At 40.6% G+C, this 17839-nt stretch overlaps 2 protein-coding genes across 4 annotated transcripts; one reads left to right on the forward strand and one right to left on the reverse strand.

The window, feature by feature from the left end:
• Positions 1–3341: 3341 nt before the first annotated feature.
• On the reverse strand, positions 3342–8629 carry cep57 (centrosomal protein 57). 2 transcript variants are annotated; one of them, XM_039792134.1, is made up of 11 exons: positions 8389–8629; positions 7772–7958; positions 7253–7453; positions 7043–7164; positions 6737–6865; positions 6058–6135; positions 5493–5588; positions 4909–4989; positions 4563–4792; positions 4337–4481; positions 3342–4254 (listed from the first exon to the last, which is right to left on the reverse strand). In XM_039792134.1, exons 1-11 carry the CDS (start codon positions 8434–8436, stop codon positions 4081–4083), a joined length of 1491 nt encoding a protein of 496 aa, XP_039648068.1. In that variant the 5' UTR covers positions 8437–8629; the 3' UTR covers positions 3342–4080. The 2 variants fall into 2 exon arrangements, with proteins under 2 accessions (XP_039648068.1, XP_039648057.1); XM_039792123.1 differs by having other exon boundaries at positions 4906–4989.
• A 190-nt stretch (positions 8630–8819) lies between these two features.
• mre11a (MRE11 homolog A, double strand break repair nuclease) lies at positions 8820–17649 on the forward strand. 2 transcript variants are annotated; one of them, XM_039784297.1, is made up of 20 exons: positions 8820–8924; positions 9612–9690; positions 9889–10021; positions 10665–10825; positions 10917–11004; positions 11138–11279; positions 11402–11516; positions 11938–12123; positions 12239–12410; positions 12529–12609; positions 12693–12822; positions 12914–13014; positions 13528–13698; positions 13787–13846; positions 13932–14103; positions 16111–16197; positions 16418–16479; positions 16565–16626; positions 16793–16892; positions 17125–17649. In XM_039784297.1, exons 2-20 carry the CDS (start codon positions 9671–9673, stop codon positions 17161–17163), a joined length of 2082 nt encoding a protein of 693 aa, XP_039640231.1. In that variant the 5' UTR covers positions 8820–8924; positions 9612–9670; the 3' UTR covers positions 17164–17649. The 2 variants fall into 2 exon arrangements, with proteins under 2 accessions (XP_039640231.1, XP_039640235.1); XM_039784301.1 differs by lacking the exon at positions 8820–8924 and adding an exon at positions 8931–8955.
• Positions 17650–17839: the final 190 nt, after the last annotated feature.

Consider the following 17839-nt stretch of genomic DNA (forward strand, 5'->3'; position numbering starts at 1 on the left):
AGTCCAGAGAGGGCATCCAGATCATCTGACCTACGTGGAGCAAACAATAATACTTCTTCTATCTTCTATCTGCTTAGGGTAGACAAAGTATAGTTTGGGATATTATTCTTTGTCCTCTACCTCTGAGCTGCAGCACGGTCCTGTCCTTCCACACTTCAGGCATCATGTCCCTGCGTGTCTGCAGGACAAAGTGGCTGTTGATGAACTTCTTGATGCTGGAGATGGTGAAGGTGAAGGTGAATTCAGGGTGCACAATGCTGAAGGAAAGGTCCAGATGGATGCTCATAGTCTGGAGCCCAGGGCTGCTACTGTATGGAGACAGCTGTGTCCCTCAGATAGACACAGGCTCATCCAGAAGGAGCTGTCCAGTCCAGCCTGGTGCTGAAACCAACGATTAGCTCTGCAGTCCTGGATGGGAAACGCAAATATTTCACATCCCAATGATGTATTTTTAAGCTAAGAATAAATACACACAAGAAATACCCTGGTACTTAAAAATAATATAATTTGTTTGACAAAACAATTTATACATACTCGCTACAAGCTAGTTGTGACAACTATTAAGCATCTTTCCAATATCTATTACAGGCTATAGGGTAGTAGTTCTTTAAATCTAAACTAAAAACTAAAATAAATATTTAAAACTAGATGTATGGTAGCCCATAGGGACAGTATCAAGTTTTGGCCAACAAAATACAGGGCTCATACATTTATAAATTAAAAACACAACGTATTCTGATGTGGTTTGCATCTAGATTCATATTTATTTTATTTTTGTAAAAAAAAAAATTCTCAAACAAGACCAGTAGTAAGAATGTATAAGTAATTTGTCACAAAATAGTTTAAAAAAAGAAGCTGTGCTTTACATTTATAATTCATAAAAAAAGTAACATATGAGGGATCGAGAAAAATCTGAATGAATGAAGTCTATTATTTTAGTGTTTGTTAATTTTTTTTTTTTGAGTTTTGACACACCAACAGAAAAAAGTATATATATATATATATATTTATATATATATATATATATATATATATATATATATATATATATATATATATATATATACAGTGCCTTTATGGAAAGTATTCGCCCCTTGAACTTTTCGACCTTTTGCCACATTTCAGGCTTCAAACATAAAGATATAAAACTGTAATTTTTGTGACGAATCAACAACAAGTGGGACACAATTATGAAGTGGAACGAAATTCATTGGCTATTTCAAACTTTTTTAACAAATAAAAACTGAAAAAGTGGGCGTGCAAAATTATTCAGCCCCTTTACTTTCAGTGCAGCAAACTCTCTCCAGAAGTTCAGTGAGGATCTCTGAATGATCCAATGTTGACCTAAATGACTAATGATGATAAATAGAATCCAGCTGTGTGTAATCAAGTCTCCGTATAAATGCACCTGCTCTGTGATAGTCTCAGAGGTCCGTAAGTAGCGCAGAGAGCATCATGAAGAACAAGGAACGAACCGGGCAGGTCCGAGATACTGTTGTGGAGAAGTTTAAAGCCGGATTTGGATACAAAAAGATTTCCCAAGTTTTAAACATCCCAAGGAGCACTGTGCAAGCGATAATATTGAAATGGAAGGAGTGTCAGACCACTACAAATCTCACGAACGAGCCCGGCCGTCCCTCTAAACTTTCAGCTCATACATTGAGAAGACTGATCAGAGATGCAGCCAAGAGGCCCATGATCACTCTGGATGAACTGCAGAGATCTACAGCTGAGGTGGGAGACTCTGTCCATAGGACAACAATCAGTCGTATACTGCACAAATCTGGCCTTTATGGAAGAGTGGCAAGAAGAAAGCCATTTCTTAAAGATATCCATAAAAAGTGTCGTTTAAAGTTTGCCAAAAGCCACCTGGGAGACACACCAAACATGTGGAAGAAGGTGCTGTGGTCAGATGAAACCAAAATCGAACTTTTGGCAACAATGCAAAACGTTATGTTTGGCGTAAAAGCAACACAGCTCATCACCCTGAACACACCATCCCCACTGTCAAACATGGTGGTGGCAGCATCATGGTTTGGGCCTGCTTTTCTTCAGCAGGGACAGGGAAGATGGTTAAAATTGATGGGAAGATGGATGGAGCCAAATACAGGACCATTCTGGAAGAAAACCTGATGGAGTCTGCAAAAGACCTGAGACTGGGACGAAGATTTGTCTTCCAACAAGACAATGATCCAAAACATAAAGCAAAATCTATAATGGAATGGTTCACAAATAAACATATCCAGGTGTTAGAATGGCCAAGTCAAAGTCCAGACCTGAATCCAATCGAGAATCTGTGGAAAGAACTGAAAACTGCTGTTCACAAACGCTCTCCATCCAACCTCACTGAGCTCGAGCTGTTTTTGCAAGGAGGAATGGGCAAAAATGTCAGCTCTCGATGTGCAAAACTGATAAAGACATACCCCAAGCGCTTACAGCTGTAATCGCAGCAAAAGGTGGCGCTACAAAGTATTAACTTTAAGGGGGCTGAATAATTTTGCACGCCCAATATTTCAGTTTTTTATTTGTTTAAAAGGTTTGAAATATCCAATAAATTTCGTTCCACTTCATGATTGTGTCCCACTTGTTGTTGATTCTTCACAAAAATTACAGTTTTATATCTTCATGTTTGAAGCCTGAAATGTGACAAAAGGTCGAAAAGTTCAAGGGCAAGGCCTAATACTTTCCGCAGGACGTATATATATATATATATATATACACACAAACATACAACAGAAAAATCCCACCCAAAACGAACAGCAGATGCTGCATTGTCTTCAAACTAAGTTCAAAGAAGTATGTTAATAAAAAAAACATTTATATATATATATATATATATATATATATATATATATATATATATATATATATATATATAAAAATAAGAAACTAACTACTACGTACATACAGATTAAACCAAACACAGTGAAGTCAGAGTCTCTGCAGGAGGGAATGCAGTGGTTTCCAAAGTCTCCAGAATCTGTCGGAATTATGATTGAGCTCATAAGTCAGTTTCTCTTAAGGGAGAGAAGACGATACTGGTGACAAACACATAGTTTGTTAATTTTAATTAAATTTAATAAATTATTTTGCTTGAATGTATAAAGCTAAATTTAGTCTAAAATGTTGTAATGAAGCCTTAATATTGTGGTAAAACAGTTGCTGATAATTAGTTTTAAAGGTCTCTATGATCTTATTCTGGTCTGATGTCTTCTGACGTCATGACAGTGGTCCATGGTACACACACACACGATAAAACCAAGTACTGTGGCAAGGCTGGTTGCCAATGCATACGCCCATGTATTTGTCACCTAAACAAAGCCAAAATAAACAAAACAGTATTGTAGTCATGTGCAAACATACAGTAAATACTTTATTTCTTAGAGAAATGTTATCACTCAAAAATAGGTTTGCATGATTGCCAAAAAATAACAAAATCCTACTACATATATTTGTAGAAATAATTACTAAATATTCTCATCATAACACACAACACATGTGCAAATAAACACACTGAGAGTCTACAATATGACAAATCAAGGGAGTTCCTTTTTTTTTCACTAAATTGAGTAAAGTGTATTTTTAGGTCCTTCAGCACAACATTCAATTGCAGAAACTATTTCATCACTACAGTTTCTTTACACTACCAATTAATTCCAATTTATCAATATTTATGAAATGTGAGAATCTTATGTCCAGGTTGTCCATTACTGTAAAATATGTTTCCATGCCCCAGAAACTAGATAAAAAAAACACAAATTAAAAATATATTTTCCAGCACTCAATGGATCTTCAATTATATAATAGTTAAGATGGGATTATGAATGCCATGCCCTCTGCTGGTAAAGGACTTAAAAATCAAGTAAAACAAAAAAACAAACTGATCCAGGGAGATGTCTGAGCCAACGTGCTCCAACATGCTTAGGTCTGGTTTAAAACAGTCTTTTTAGATGCGTTACAATGTTTCGAATGCACGAACGACAAAAAAACAGTCAGTGGCTGTGTCGATGGTGAAATAATGGTAGGTTGAGAGCACCAAAACGATTAACCTAATGTGCTGTGTTCATATCCTGGCGAGTTTCAGGTCCGTAATGAGGTCTGCAGAGCCCTCATGTCCCTCAGCAGCCTCAGGTTCCTCTTGCTCCTCTCTCCTGGTCCAACTTTAGAGCGACCTCTAGTGGACACTGTGGTAATGACTCTCACCTCATTCCCACTGTTGCGCCTGGAATTAGCTTCCTTTCTTAACTTCTTTATCTAGTGGGGTGACAAGTAAAGGAAAAACACTTTTGAAATTTGAGTTTTGTGTGAACTGAATTCTTTCGGTGTGAAAACCTACCTGTGTTTTGTGTTTGTAGAGCTTACTGATCTGCTCTCCTTTCCTTTCCATTTTCAGCAGCAGCCTCTCCTGCTCCCTCTGAAGTTCTTTTCTCTCCTGGTCAGAAACACTGGCCTCCTCCTGCCTCATCAACTCGTCCTGCTCCCTGCAACACAAACAGAGAATCAAATTCAACACTATTCTAAGCTATTTACTCCTTATTGAGCTCATATAAGACTACGCTCACAAGCTCATGAGACGCAGCTCCTCCTGTAGTGCTTGCAGCAGCTCCGATAGCTCCTCCCCACTAGTGGACGAGGAAGAAGAGGAGCTGTCTGAATGCCTGAGACCACCCGTCTCATAGCTGTTTGCGTTGTTAGAGAGGACACGGCTGTTGCAGAGGTGTGGCTGGTGTCTCTTCAGGAGAGACAAAACTGACTGGACGTTTGCTCTGACAGAGTGGCTGCAGCCTACTGACTGAAAGTCAGGTAGGAAATGAGAAAAAGAGATAGTGTAAGGAAAGTGCAGCATTAAAAACTAAATACCATTTTAGTCCAATGCTAAAACCACAAACGCATATGTTCCCATACTACCGTTCCAGCAACAAAAGGTACATCTCTGAGGCTCAGTCTATAGTGTGGCTGTGTGTAGGACGACTGCTGTGGTGAAGATTTCTGGAAAGCGAAAATCCACATAAACAAAAGGAAGATCCACAGGAAAAATGCACTTTTGTGAGTATGAAGTAGGCCTGCAACTAAGGATTGTTTTTGATAATTTACTGTTACAAATATTTAACGGATTAGTTTTTCTAATCAACATCCAAAAATGTTAAATTTTTTAATGACACCAAGATGAAACGTTGGGCGTTTTTTTTAGAGCAGACAAAATGGAATGTGCATTGATTTTTTTTTTTTTTTTTTAAGATTAGTTTTTGGGCTTTTCCTCCTTTATTTGACATGCAGGAAATCGTCACTGGTTGGATTCGAAGCCTGGACCTCTGGGTCGAGGCATAAACCTCCAAGTATATGTGCGCCTGCTCTACCCACTGAACCAACCCAGCCATGGGTGCAGTGATTTTTTTATTTTACAATTTCACAATTGTTTCAAACATCTACTAATGTATAAAGAGGACAAGAAACATTCTGAAAAAGAAGTGAAAACCTGTGAAGTTCTTTACCTTTGAATTGGACTTCTTCTCTTTGGACTGTCTGCTGGACAGGCAAGGGGACACTGACTGCAGCAATATTCTATTGGTCTCCAAACCTGTCTGTAGCTGAGAAACACACAAAAAATTATGTCCAATCCCCCCCCACTCACTTTGTATCAAGGATTAACAAAGCCAAGTCATCCACTATAGACCTATGGAAAGGTGCAGCAGCACAGGTATCAGTCCTGATGACCTCAGCATCACAAGAAGGAGAGGAGGGTGACTAGGCAAGGTGGGATTTCTGTTTTCCTCGAGACCGTGGAGGGTGGGGGGTGGGAGAGGGGGGTTGTTCTTGTTCAAGTGTGTTTGTTCTGTTGTTGTTGTTGTTGTTAAAAATTAAAAAATAAATTAAAAAAATTGATCTTAAAAAAAAAAAAAAAATTGATCTTTGTGAAATTTCTAAATTTACATTTAGCATATATGCATACAGTACATACAACAATAGACTAAGCTTCCTTTCAAAACATTACAAGCTGTAAATAGTGGATATGGTAGCTAAAGAGTATAAATTAAATTAAAGACAAAGCCAAGTTACCTGATTGGCCTTATCCTCGACCAGCTTTCTCTGGTGCTCCTCCTCCTGTAGTTTCATCTCCAGCTCCCGAAGCTTCATCTGACATATTCAGACACGCACAATCATTATTGTGGTAATAATATCAATAAGAGATAGATAGATTTATTTTCCCATCTTGTCCCTGCCCACTTTTCAGCAAAATTCGGGTTAAATGAGACCATACCATGAAAATATAATAACAAATAAGTTTAAATGTCTAGGATTTGTGACTTCTGAACTGATCTGAGGAACCCAAACTAGATCACTGGTTTCCAACCTTCAGGATTTGGTTTGTGACCCTTTTGAACTAATCAATGTCAACTCGATTTTTAACAGTTTAACCAAAGGGTGTCTTTTCCCCCTCAAATTTGGGCCTGAAGAGGTAAAAGTGTTCAGCATTTTACAACAAAAAGCTAAAATATAAGAACTTTATTTTTTTAAATAAAAAAATTCACTTTTGACTTCCTTAAGATGTATTTTGGGAACCACAGCCCTAGATTTCTGGATACCGTATGCCTTTCGGCCATGGGACCAAGCTTCACTAATCAATGTTTTGAGGAATTATTGTAATTTGGTCTGCATAGAAATGTTCAATTTTGAGCCAAGGCCCCGACCAACAGTAACGACTCTAACTGACATGTCACGGTGTCCTTGTGTGTACCTCAGCGTTGTTTTGTGTGCGTGTCAGCCTAAGATACTCCTGCTCCAGTCGCTCCAGCTTCTCCAACTGGGCATGCTCAGACACCGTGTCAGATTGTTGATCAGCCGACTTGGCTGTCTCCATGGTAACCTGAAAGTGTAGAGAACAATTAATGCAGTTATACAAATATACTTAACTCATACATGAGAGCTATTAACTCAAAAACATTGCATTTAGGCATGACTTAGCTTATATAGCTTATTCATTTTTAAGGGAAGATTCTTACAGTATATCACGGCCTATGACACTAAGGAACATTGGGCTAACCTGCTGTTTGAGCAGGCTGGTCCTGTCTGCCCTGGCACTGCGCAACATCCTCCTCATGTGATCCAGCTGTCGCTCCAACTTCACACAGCGAGACTCTGCCGCAGCCAGGTGGGTGATCAACACTGTCGAGAAGAACAATGAGACAACATAAGATATAAGGAATAAGAGGAAACATATAAATGAGTTATAATATGATATTCATATAGTCACCTTGATTGCAGTTGGACTGGCCACTTCTCTCTCTTTTTGTGTCTGTGTGATCCTTTAAGAGTCTCTGTGTGACTTTATCACTCTGCAGATGTGTGTGTGATGCATCTTCCCCCAGAGTGTGCAGACTGAGCTCTGCATGTCCTTTCTCCAACTCCAGCCTCTTGATCTTCTCCTGGAGGTTCCTCAAGGCAGAGAAGATCTCTACACGTGCACAGACACGTGGATTGTGTGTAAGAGAGATTTGATATAAGAATGTGATGCATACGGGGATATAATGAACATATTTAGGGCCTGATTATAGTCGTGGTGTAATAAGATATGATCTTTAGGTTTGGATGGAAGAATAGGAGGGTATAGGAAGAGAGGGAGGATAATGTGAAAGAATGAATAGATGTCAGTGAAACTGAGACATTCAAGTAGTGCGGCATCATGTTACACATGCTGTAACCATGGAGCTCTGAAACACCACAATACCTGAATGGAAACTTTGAAACACACAGATGCACAAATTAAAGTTACCTGCACTGCTGGTCTCTGGGAATGCCTTGCTGGGTGATGAAGGGCGACAAAACTGATGTGTGCGTGTTTGGGGTGTGTGCTGCAGAAGTGTGTTGATGAAGGGACGGTGAGCAGGATACTCTCTATAAGATGGGAGTGACAGGCTGTCAGATACTACTCCACTGGGTGCTGGTGGTGGACAGAGATCCTACAGAGAAAAGGGGCTAAATGTTGAACAGCATCCACAATATATGGCAAATATTGTATCTACTGCATATTTTCAATATATGAGAAATGGGGATATTACAGTGATAGTATAGCCATCTCATCATGAGCAATCAGCAAATTAAGTATAAAAAGTGAAGTAATGGACTATAAAACCTTAAATTCCATGCTCTAACTGACCTTAAAGTTACAACATGAGTTTTTTGTCCTGCTCAAGTCAAATATAACCAACACAAAACTTAAGTAACGTTATACTTTATAGGTCTGCAACATCAGCTGGACTGAGTTGTAGCAACTGCTGCTGGGTAGCTTTCCGTATAGTCTTTTGGTCACTATAAACGGTGGCGAACAGATTTAACTCTTCATTTTAAGTTAAAGTAGGCTAACGTTAAGTGTAGTAACGTTAAAGCTACCTTCTCCCGCGTAGCATCAGCAACGGGTGTTTTTGACAGCATCTCCATTAAAATGCAGCCAAGTAGCCTCGCTTGTGCTGAACCTGGGAGTAAAATATACAAAATATGGTAATGTTAGTTTAAAGTAAAATTACAGCCAAACTTGTTTTTAATGACGACTGTCAGTAAGCTAGCTAAGCGCCGCTAAGGGCTGCCAGAGCTGTGAAAAGAAAATATCACTTGACAAACCACACAATCCAGGGTTTCTGAGGAGTTTGACTGATATTTATACCAGCCTGGCCCGTCAGACGCTATACATATACACGTTAACGTTATGTTTGAGAGACAGGCAGACCGGTGCGACTTAAATGATAAAACAAACGCACACCATTTGTTTACCGGAAGTGTAGTTTTTCTTCCGCGGAGATTCTGCAGGTTAGAAAGGTGATGTTTCCGAATAAAACTACAATAACTCTGAGCCATTTGTGAGAGTCGGGAGAGTATGTGACTTGCCGGGGCGGGATCTTCCGACACATGTTTACTGGACTTGTGAGGAGGTGGGTTGCAGTTGCGATGCATGGAAGTAATGTTAGTGTTTTCATAGCATACACAACAAATAATAATCTAATGTTCAATAGACATGTGGGTTAGACCCATCCGATATGTAAATGCAAGATTAGTTCTTGTTAGCTATCGCATTGATAACTTGAGCAGTGAGCACTGTTTCTCGCAAGTGAAAGCTAACGTTAACTTTACTCACCATCTTCGCAGTAATTTAAAGACGTTACGTTAGCTAACGTTACGACTTCACTTACGGATAATTAGCTAGCTAGCTATCACCAAAGCCGGTCCACGGATATATTAGAAGTTCTTTGCTATCACACAGTAACAATATTATAACGTTAACACAATGTTTTGTTGTGTCGTAAAGTGTATTGTTGTTCAAATATTATAAATATGGATTTATTTCAGGAACTCAGACATTTTCTTTTATATTTATTCCGTAATATATCTCACGAATAACGTTAGCTCAGTATGTTGATAAAATAATACTGACTTTAACATCCTGACTGATATGTCTTTTATCTCCTTAAATATCAACACACTATTTGTACAAATTAGTACTTTCCTAATGTGATTATTGTTATCCTGTACTATTTTGTAGCATCTCTAAACTTTATGTTAGAACATATTTATATATAACATATAAATAATATGTTCAGGGCTAAATGTATTTTCTGCAGAGGAAGCCTTTTGATGACCACCTGTCAGGAGTGAGATCTTATTTCCCCACATCATCATCATGTCTTCAGAGAACACCTTGTGAGTTTGTTTAAATGCTGCAAAGCAGTTCTCAAACCAACTATATGGTGATTGTGCTGGTTGGTTATTAACAGGTCTCCAAATGACTGACCGATAATATACAGTATATTATCTAGATAATTTACATGTATATGGGTACAAAACAATCAAATGTATGAGCTGTATTTTTTATGATTGTATTTTGTGCTGTTTTTCTAGAGATGATGAGGATACCTTCAAGATCCTGATTGCTACAGACATTCACCTTGGTTACCTCGAGAAGGATGCCATCCGTGGCAATGACTCTTATGACACACTTGATGAAATACTGAAATGTGCCAAGACACAACAGGTACATACAAGTTGATAGATGTGCATGTGGATGACTTAAAGGTCCCATGGCATGAAAAGTTCACTTTATGAGGTTTTTTAACATTAATATGCGTTCCCCTAGCCTGCCTATGGTCCCCCAGTGGCTAGAAATCCTGCTCTGCCTTTGAGAAAATGAAAGCTCAGATGGGCCGATCTGGAATCTTGCTCCTTATGAAGACATAACATTACCCCCCCTTTCTCTGCTTTGCCCGCCCAGAGAATTTGGCCCACCCATGAGAGAGAGACATCATGGCTTTCAAACGAGCAAAGTGGCAGTTGGTCAAGGCCTCACCCCCACTCTCCACCTTGCACCCACCCCCCCACACCCCTCTCCTCCTCAATAGCTACAGACACAGAAATGGCACATACTAAGCAAAAGCTCATTGTGGGACTGGCTCTAGTGGCTATAATTCTGCACCAAGGCTGAATTTTGGGAAAGAGACTTCAGATACAGTATTAGGGATCACTAAGGTCTAAATAAAAGCATCCAAAGAGCACCATGTCATGGGACCTTTAACAGTAAATCGGATTGATGCGTATCTCTGTCTGCTTGAATGGACATAACAAAGTCTACCTGTTCTAAATACCCACTGCTTTCTATTTGCTCATTTGTTCTCTTGCAGGTAGATTTCATCCTGCTGGGTGGTGATTTGTTCCACGACAACAAACCGTCACGCCGATGCCTCCACACCTGCATCACTATGCTTAGACGATACTGCATGGGAGACAGGCCCATACACTTTAACATTCTCAGTGACCAGAATGTCAACTTCAACACCACTGAGTCAGTTTTGCTGTGTTTGTGTGGTTATTTTGGCAAAACATTGTATTCTTGTTACATTAATGTTGGTATATGTGTGTATGACTTGCTGTAGGTTCCCATGGGTTAACTATCAGGATGAAAACCTGAACATCTCTATTCCTGCATTCAGCATTCACGGTAACCATGATGACCCAACTGGGGTGAGTTGTGAGTCCAGCATAAAAGGAATTATTAGACACAACACAAGATCTAAATATGCAAGGATGTTCATTTGTGTATGTCTGTTGTTATCTATATAACGTTTGTTTTAATGTCATGTTTATTTTCCTCAAGGCTGAAGGTTTGTGTGCGTTGGATCTGCTAAGTGCTTCTGGTCTTGTCAATCACTTTGGTCACTCCCATTCAGTGGAGAAGATAGAGATTAGTCCCATCCTCATGCAGAAAGGCAAAACCAAGCTAGCCTTATTTGGTCTCGGTAAGTGTTTGTTTTGTGTGTCATGGTGCGCTGGTAATATCCATTCCTAACATAATCTGTTGTAACAAGATTCATAAAATTATTCACGTTTTGTTCTAAATTATGTATTAATGTGTGTATAGGCTCTATCCCAGATGAGCGCTTGTACAGGATGTTTGTCAACAACCAGGTCACAATGCTTCGCCCCAAAGAAGACCAAGATGAATGGTTTAACCTCTTCGCCATCCACCAGAATAGGTGTGTGCATGTTTATGTTGTTGGAAAGTTCAAACCGAACAAAAAGCTGTACATTTTAGAACAGCCACAGGAAATTTCAAAGTATTAGAGATACATTTTGTCCACTGTGTGATACAGTACATACTGCATACTATCAATGTGTGACTCAGTCCTAAGTGAGAATGCAAGAATTGTGTGGACATGAAAGTTATGGCAGTAAAAAGTGTTTTTTAAGAGGGGGAATTATAGGTTGGCTCGCCATGGTGTGTTAATAGCTTGACATGTTCTCGAAGAATTAAGGCTTTACTTTGACTGCATTATCTCTAAAAGTCAGCCCTTGTTAGTGGTTTAAGATATAAACTGCTATACCTTTCCAATGTTACTCTCCACCTTGTGTTTTTGTTTGGAATTGTTGTCTTTTCTGTCTATTGGTTTTCTTTAGGAGTAAGCACGGACCCACTAACTACATTCCAGAACAGTTCCTGGATGACTTTCTCGACTTGGTAGTGTGGGGTCACGAGCATGAGTGTTTGATTGCGCCAACCAGAAATGAACAACAGCTCTTCTATGTGACACAGCCCGGAAGCTCTGTAGCCACCTCCCTGTCCCCCGGGGAGGCAACCAAGAAGTACAGTACATATAAATACAGTAATACATAGACACACAAACAATAAATAGTAAACCCTATGTTCTGAGTGCGTTTTAAAGTGATGAAGTAGCCAAAACACTCTGTGTGGATCTAGGCACATAGGGCTGCTGAGGGTGAAAGGTCGTAAGATGAACCTGGAAAAGATCCCCCTAAAGACAGTGCGTCAGTTCTTCATCCAAGATGTTGTGCTGGCTGACTACCAAGACCAATTCACACCTGATACACCCCAGGTCACAAAGAAGGTGGAGGACCTATGCTATGCAAAGGTAACACTTAAAGTCATACTGTATACAACACACAGAGCCAGTCTTCCAGTCATCTTACCATTCTTGCCCTTCATATGCCCCCTTAAATCTTTCTCTCTTCCTTTCTCTCACTGTGTAGGTCACAGAGATGTTAGAGGAAGCTGAAAGAGAAAGACTTGGATGTCCGCTCACCCCGGAGAAACCTCTTATTCGCCTGAGGGTAAGATGGCGGACTTGCAGCGTGTGCACACACCTTCCTATTCGCGCTACATTCAAATTCATCATCTTCATTGCCTTCCCCAGGTGGACTACAGTGGAGGCTTTGAGGTGTTCAGCACTTCTCGCTTCAGTCAGAAGTTTGTGGAACGTGTAGCCAACCCGAAAGACATCATTCACTTTCTCAGACGCCGTGAGCAGAAGGAGGACATCAAAGGTCAGACAGAGGCTAAATACCCTGCTATGGATCTACCATATTGATGTACAGAAGTGTCTATTTGACATGTTTCACTCTTTGTGTTTTGTAGATGAGGTCAATGTTGACTACGGAAAACTGTTAAAAACCACAGCAGTTGAGGGGCTGAGAGTGGAGGACCTGGTTAAACAGTACTTTGAGGCAACTGAACAGGTACTGCACACAAGGATTTACATTCACACTTCCATGGTGTCGTAACACTTCTGGTGTTTTTCCATTACGCGGTACCTGGTCGACTCACATCGACTCTACTCGCCTTTTTAGTTTTTTTCATTATGAAAAAAAGTACCTGGTACTAGCTAACAGGTACTTTTTTTAGTATCACCTCCGTCGAGGTTCCAAGCGAGCTGAGGCGATACCAAAAGGTGACGTGAAAACCTGCAGATGACTGATTGGTCAGAGAGAATCGTCACTAATCACTGCGTCATCGTTGCTAGCGACAGACGGAGGGTGTCCTGAACAAACCCGCCATTTTTAAATAGTTTAGCCAGCGGTGGGTCACAGCAGTTTCCTGCTGCGTCGCTATGACGACCAGCCACGCTCGCCTCACACATGAAATGGAAAATGGAGGACGGGGCACCGCGGTCGAGCCAAGCTGGTACTATCAGTGTGTAAGCACCATTATTTTCATATACTGTTTCAACTGTGTATTCTTTTTCTTCTCAGACAGTGCAGCTGTCCCTTCTGACTGAGAAAGGCATGGGGAAGGCCATTCAGGAGTTTGTAGACAAAGACGAGAAAGACGCCATTGAGGAGCTGATCACTTACCAGTTAGAGAAGACACAACGCCACCTCCAAGCCCGAGGAGTAACCACGGAGCAGGATATAGACACAGAGGTAAGGGCTGCGGCTTGCATGGGGAATATGGCTGAGGAAGTTAATGTTGTACGTCACTATAAGAGTGCATGTTTTTAAATTTTTTTAGATCCGGCTATTCAGAGACTCCAAAAAGAACACCACAGAGGAAGAGAATGAAATCAAAGAAGTAAGTAATGATTGCTCACGAACCTGGAATGTAGTGTTTTCTCTTGTGTTTAACTGTGTGCGCCTTATCTCTTTCTTTTTCTCAGGCTATCAACAGAGCCAAAGCTCTCCGTTTGGAGCGTGGCGATGAGCCTGTTGACCCTGATCTATCCAGAGAGCTCGCTTTGGACTCTGACGAAGACTCAGTCCCATTTCCTCCCTCCACACGAGGCAGAGGGCGAGGAGGCAGGGGGCGGGGTGGTCGGGGAAGGGGGAGAGGTGAGTTTTCATTATCTGTCACAAATAAAGGCGCATAGAGAGATGCACATTAGTAAAATAGATGTTCCAAAGGTTTATTCAAGACTGTAAGCTTGGTAAAGGCAATGACTCAGAGCTAACACAGAGCACTCAGAGTCACACCACACATACACAACATACGATGACTGCTTACCAGATCTTTGCGTAAGGGCAATGCAGACGTATGCACGATTACCAATGCTAATTTAATGTGTACACACTAGTTAATTTTTTATTATTATTATTATTTTTTTTTTTTAAGATAATTTTTTGGGCTAAGTGAGAAAGGAGAGGGGGGGGGGTGGGAGGGAAGACATGCAGGAAATTGTTGGATTCGAACCATGGACCTCTGCATCAAGGCATAAACCTCCAAGTATACAGTATGTGCGCCTGCTACACCCACTGAGGCAACCCGGCCACCACACTAGTTAATTTACGGAAATAAGAGAAATTGATTCATCAGAATGTTCATCTATGATGGCCATCCTTGGATGACTGAGGAGGATTTAATCGGCTAGACCTAGAGCGTAAGAGGTTAACTAATGCAACATGACAGGTACAGGTATTTAAAGGTCCAGTGTGTAACGTGTTTAGTTGTTCATTATCAAAATCTGTATTGCCCGTTCACAAACGTGTCCTTTTTCATGAATATTTACCACCACCATCAATTACAAGTATTCCTTTTGGCTTGAAATTTTACATTTGCATTCACATGAACTGGGGTAGACGCTCCATAATCATGCGCCATCGTGAAATACGTTAGCCGGTAAGGGACATACAGGACATACTGCTCTGCCTTTCGCGTTTTCGCTCACAGTCGCTGCTAATGCTGCTAATGAGTATTGTAGCTTCCCGGCCCCGGCAACTTTGAAGAAGGAAACATGGAGGACTAAACGTTATCTTAATACATTCTGCGGCGCAGTGGGACAAAAAATCTACCGGGAAATTTCGTAGACCACTGGCCCTCAGGGGGCGGGGGAGAGATGAATGTTCGGAGAGGCTGCTGCGGCCCGCCGTACAGCTTAGTTTGACCAGTGGGCGGCGACGGCGGCCGGAGCGGAGCGGGCGATCAGACCAGCCGGAGCGGCCTCAAAACACTACCGGCCCACCGGGAAAATTCCCGACTCTCCCGATTGCGACTCCGCCTTTGCACGTATTCAAAATCCAAGTTTCAGGAAAAGGAGTCCTCTTCTTCGCCCAGAAAAAGAAAAAGGATATTGAAAAAAGCAAAAGACCGGCTTTTTGAAGCGTGAAGGCTACCCTAGCTGTAATACGTAATTTGAACTGCGTGGTGCTAGATGGGAGAAATTCCTACACATTGGACCTTTTAATATAAAGAGTGATATGAGTATGTGTGGAATTTAACAGACATTGATGAATGATGAACACTCTTTAAATGACATATGAAACTATATGTTCAGTTATATTTAATGCAAAAAAACAAAGGATGTTAAATGATAATCATAGACTGTATAAAATATGTACAAAGTCTCTGTAACGTCCCCCATAGGTTTCATAAGAGCCCAAATGAAGCTCGCCAACTTGGCAGTTCATGATGTCGCCTAACTCCCGGCTAAACAAAAAACAGGTCCAAGAGGTGGAGAGTAGCTAGAGCTGAGGCGGGCCGAATGTAGCCTATAGTCTATGCTCATCTGTCACTCAAAGCAGAACACCCTTGATTATGCATAAGCCTTAATGCAGTTTGAAGGGGTGATTTCTAAAATAATTCACCCACCGTACAGTTGTCATGATAGGGGGAAATTAGCTTTAGGGAACATAACTGTGCGGTAAAGTTGGGCATTTTAACATGGGGGGTCTATAGGGGTTTTGACTTTTGGGCCAGCCTCAAGTGGCATTTCAAGGAACTGCAGTTTTTGGCACACCGTGTTGGCTTTCTTTTTCCGACACCGGAGGTTGCCGGCTGCTTGATGATAATGTTGTGCATTGCATCATAAATCCTTGTTCTAAACTGTTCATCTGTCCATCCAGGTGCAACTCCCTCTGAACCAAAGCCAGCCGGTCGGAGCCGTTCCCAGAAATCATCAGCAACAACCCAGAGCAGGAGCATTATGCAAGGTAGGAGATTGCGAGATTATGTGTTAGTGTGATTATCTATAGACAAACAAGTTAATGTTCTGTATACTGTACAACATTAACCTGCCAGACCGAGGCATCACAGAGAAAGCGCAGAACTCTTATTCTATTTTATCAGTATATGAATCTGTTCCACTTTTTCCTGCTGCTCCTCTTTCAATTTCTTCCTTGATTTCTCTCTTCTTTATACCTCATTCTTCAGCATTTCAAGCTCCATCCCAGAGATCATCTCGGACTTCAGCCACATCTAATGCAGATGTAGAAGTAAGTCAAATCACGACACGCACAGATACAGTATGTAAACTGTACTATCCCCTTAACTTTGCTTCACATCTTTATCCATCGCCAGATGACCATTGATGACTCAGATGAAGATATACCTGTAATGAAAGCTTCCCGACCCCCTCCAAGGTATGTTTGTGTTCGGTCCACAATGTGGTAGTCCAGTACATTAGTAAAAGAAAAACCTGTACACATAGCTGTCCATACTGCATTCACCCACTCCGTCCCTAACTTCATATTTTAAATTTGCTTGTCATCATGCGTTTTAACTCGGCTCCTTTTCTGCTTACCACAGACCAGCATCGTCGTCATCTTCCTTCACCAAGTACAGCTCTCAGAGCCAGAGCCAATCATCTAAAGGAATTGCATTTGATGACAGTGATGATGATGATGAGGTAATAAGAGATCAGAAAATTAAAAAAATTAAAACTGTTGTGAATTCCTGATCTCTTTTTGTGTTACATCCTTACCAGAAATATATACCCCTACACTTAATCACCCATAATCCATTTTATATTTGCTTGGCAAAAATGAATTAGACTAAACTTGATTATCTGAACTTTTCAGTTTTCCCTGAAAATGTGTTAATGCTTTTTCTATCTTAAACTTTTTCTTTTCTTGATACAGGATGATCCATTCAAAGGCCCCAGTCGTTCACGGAGATAACCATAAGTGCATTTGTTATGTAACAGTTAATGTTGTTAATTAGCAAGTGAGCTGCTGCAGTGTTGTTCTGAAGGACTTCAAGTGCATGTTTCAGTTTACTCGTTACTCAGTCTTCCTAATGTTGACAATAAATAATTAGGTTGATCAGCTACTGCTTCAGGTAAAACTATACAATCAATCTGTTTTGGCAAAAGGGATAGGCTAAAGGGGGACCAGGAGGAGTTGGCTTCCAGACAAGATTTGCTGTACGTAGTCTGCGATTCACAACCTAATTTGTTAGCTAGTACCTGGACCTACCTACTGGTGCAGTACATCTGCTACAGTACATCAACACTGATCAGAGTTGGGTGTCATTAGGTTTTGTAGTACTCCGATATTCAGGAAATTATAAATGTTTTTTCATACACAATCAACTGTCTGTTTCTTTTAATTATTGTCTGTCCTGTGGCTGCAAAGTCATAGAAATAAAGAGCTTATAGAGCAATACATAGGCAAATGTGTCACCAATCACTCTTCCCATCCTATGCTGTGTTTAGTCACATCTTTGGAACAAATCTTTCCGATAGACATTGTAACCTTTTACGACATTTTAGGGGTCCAAACAATTGAGCTTAAGCCCCATACCTTTTTCCACTGTCTTGCTGCTAAAACTGGTTGTGCAGCAGTAACATTAGAA

Source organism: Perca fluviatilis, chromosome 2, assembly GCF_010015445.1.
Source record: "Perca fluviatilis chromosome 2, GENO_Pfluv_1.0, whole genome shotgun sequence".
Lineage (NCBI taxonomy): Eukaryota > Metazoa > Chordata > Actinopteri > Perciformes > Percidae > Perca > Perca fluviatilis.

Coding starts and splice junctions, on each gene's coding strand:
- mre11a (XM_039784297.1), top strand. CDS start 9,671: ATGTCTTCAGAGAACACCTT. Junction 12,124..12,238: donor CCCGGGGAGGCAACCAAGAA/GTACAGTACATA, acceptor GTGTGGATCTAG/GCACATAGGGCTGCTGAGGG. Junction 16,198..16,417: donor GAGCAGGAGCATTATGCAAG/GTAGGAGATTGC, acceptor CTCATTCTTCAG/CATTTCAAGCTCCATCCCAG.
- cep57 (XM_039792123.1), bottom strand. CDS start 8,436: ATGGAGATGCTGTCAAAAACACCCGTTGCTGATGCTACGCGGGAGAAG. Junction 7,454..7,771: donor CCCAGAGACCAGCAGTGCAG/GTAACTTTAATT, acceptor GTGCACGTGTAG/AGATCTTCTCTGCCTTGAGG. Junction 6,866..7,042: donor CCAGCCTGCTCAAACAGCAG/GTTAGCCCAATG, acceptor CTACACTTTCAG/GTTACCATGGAGACAGCCAA.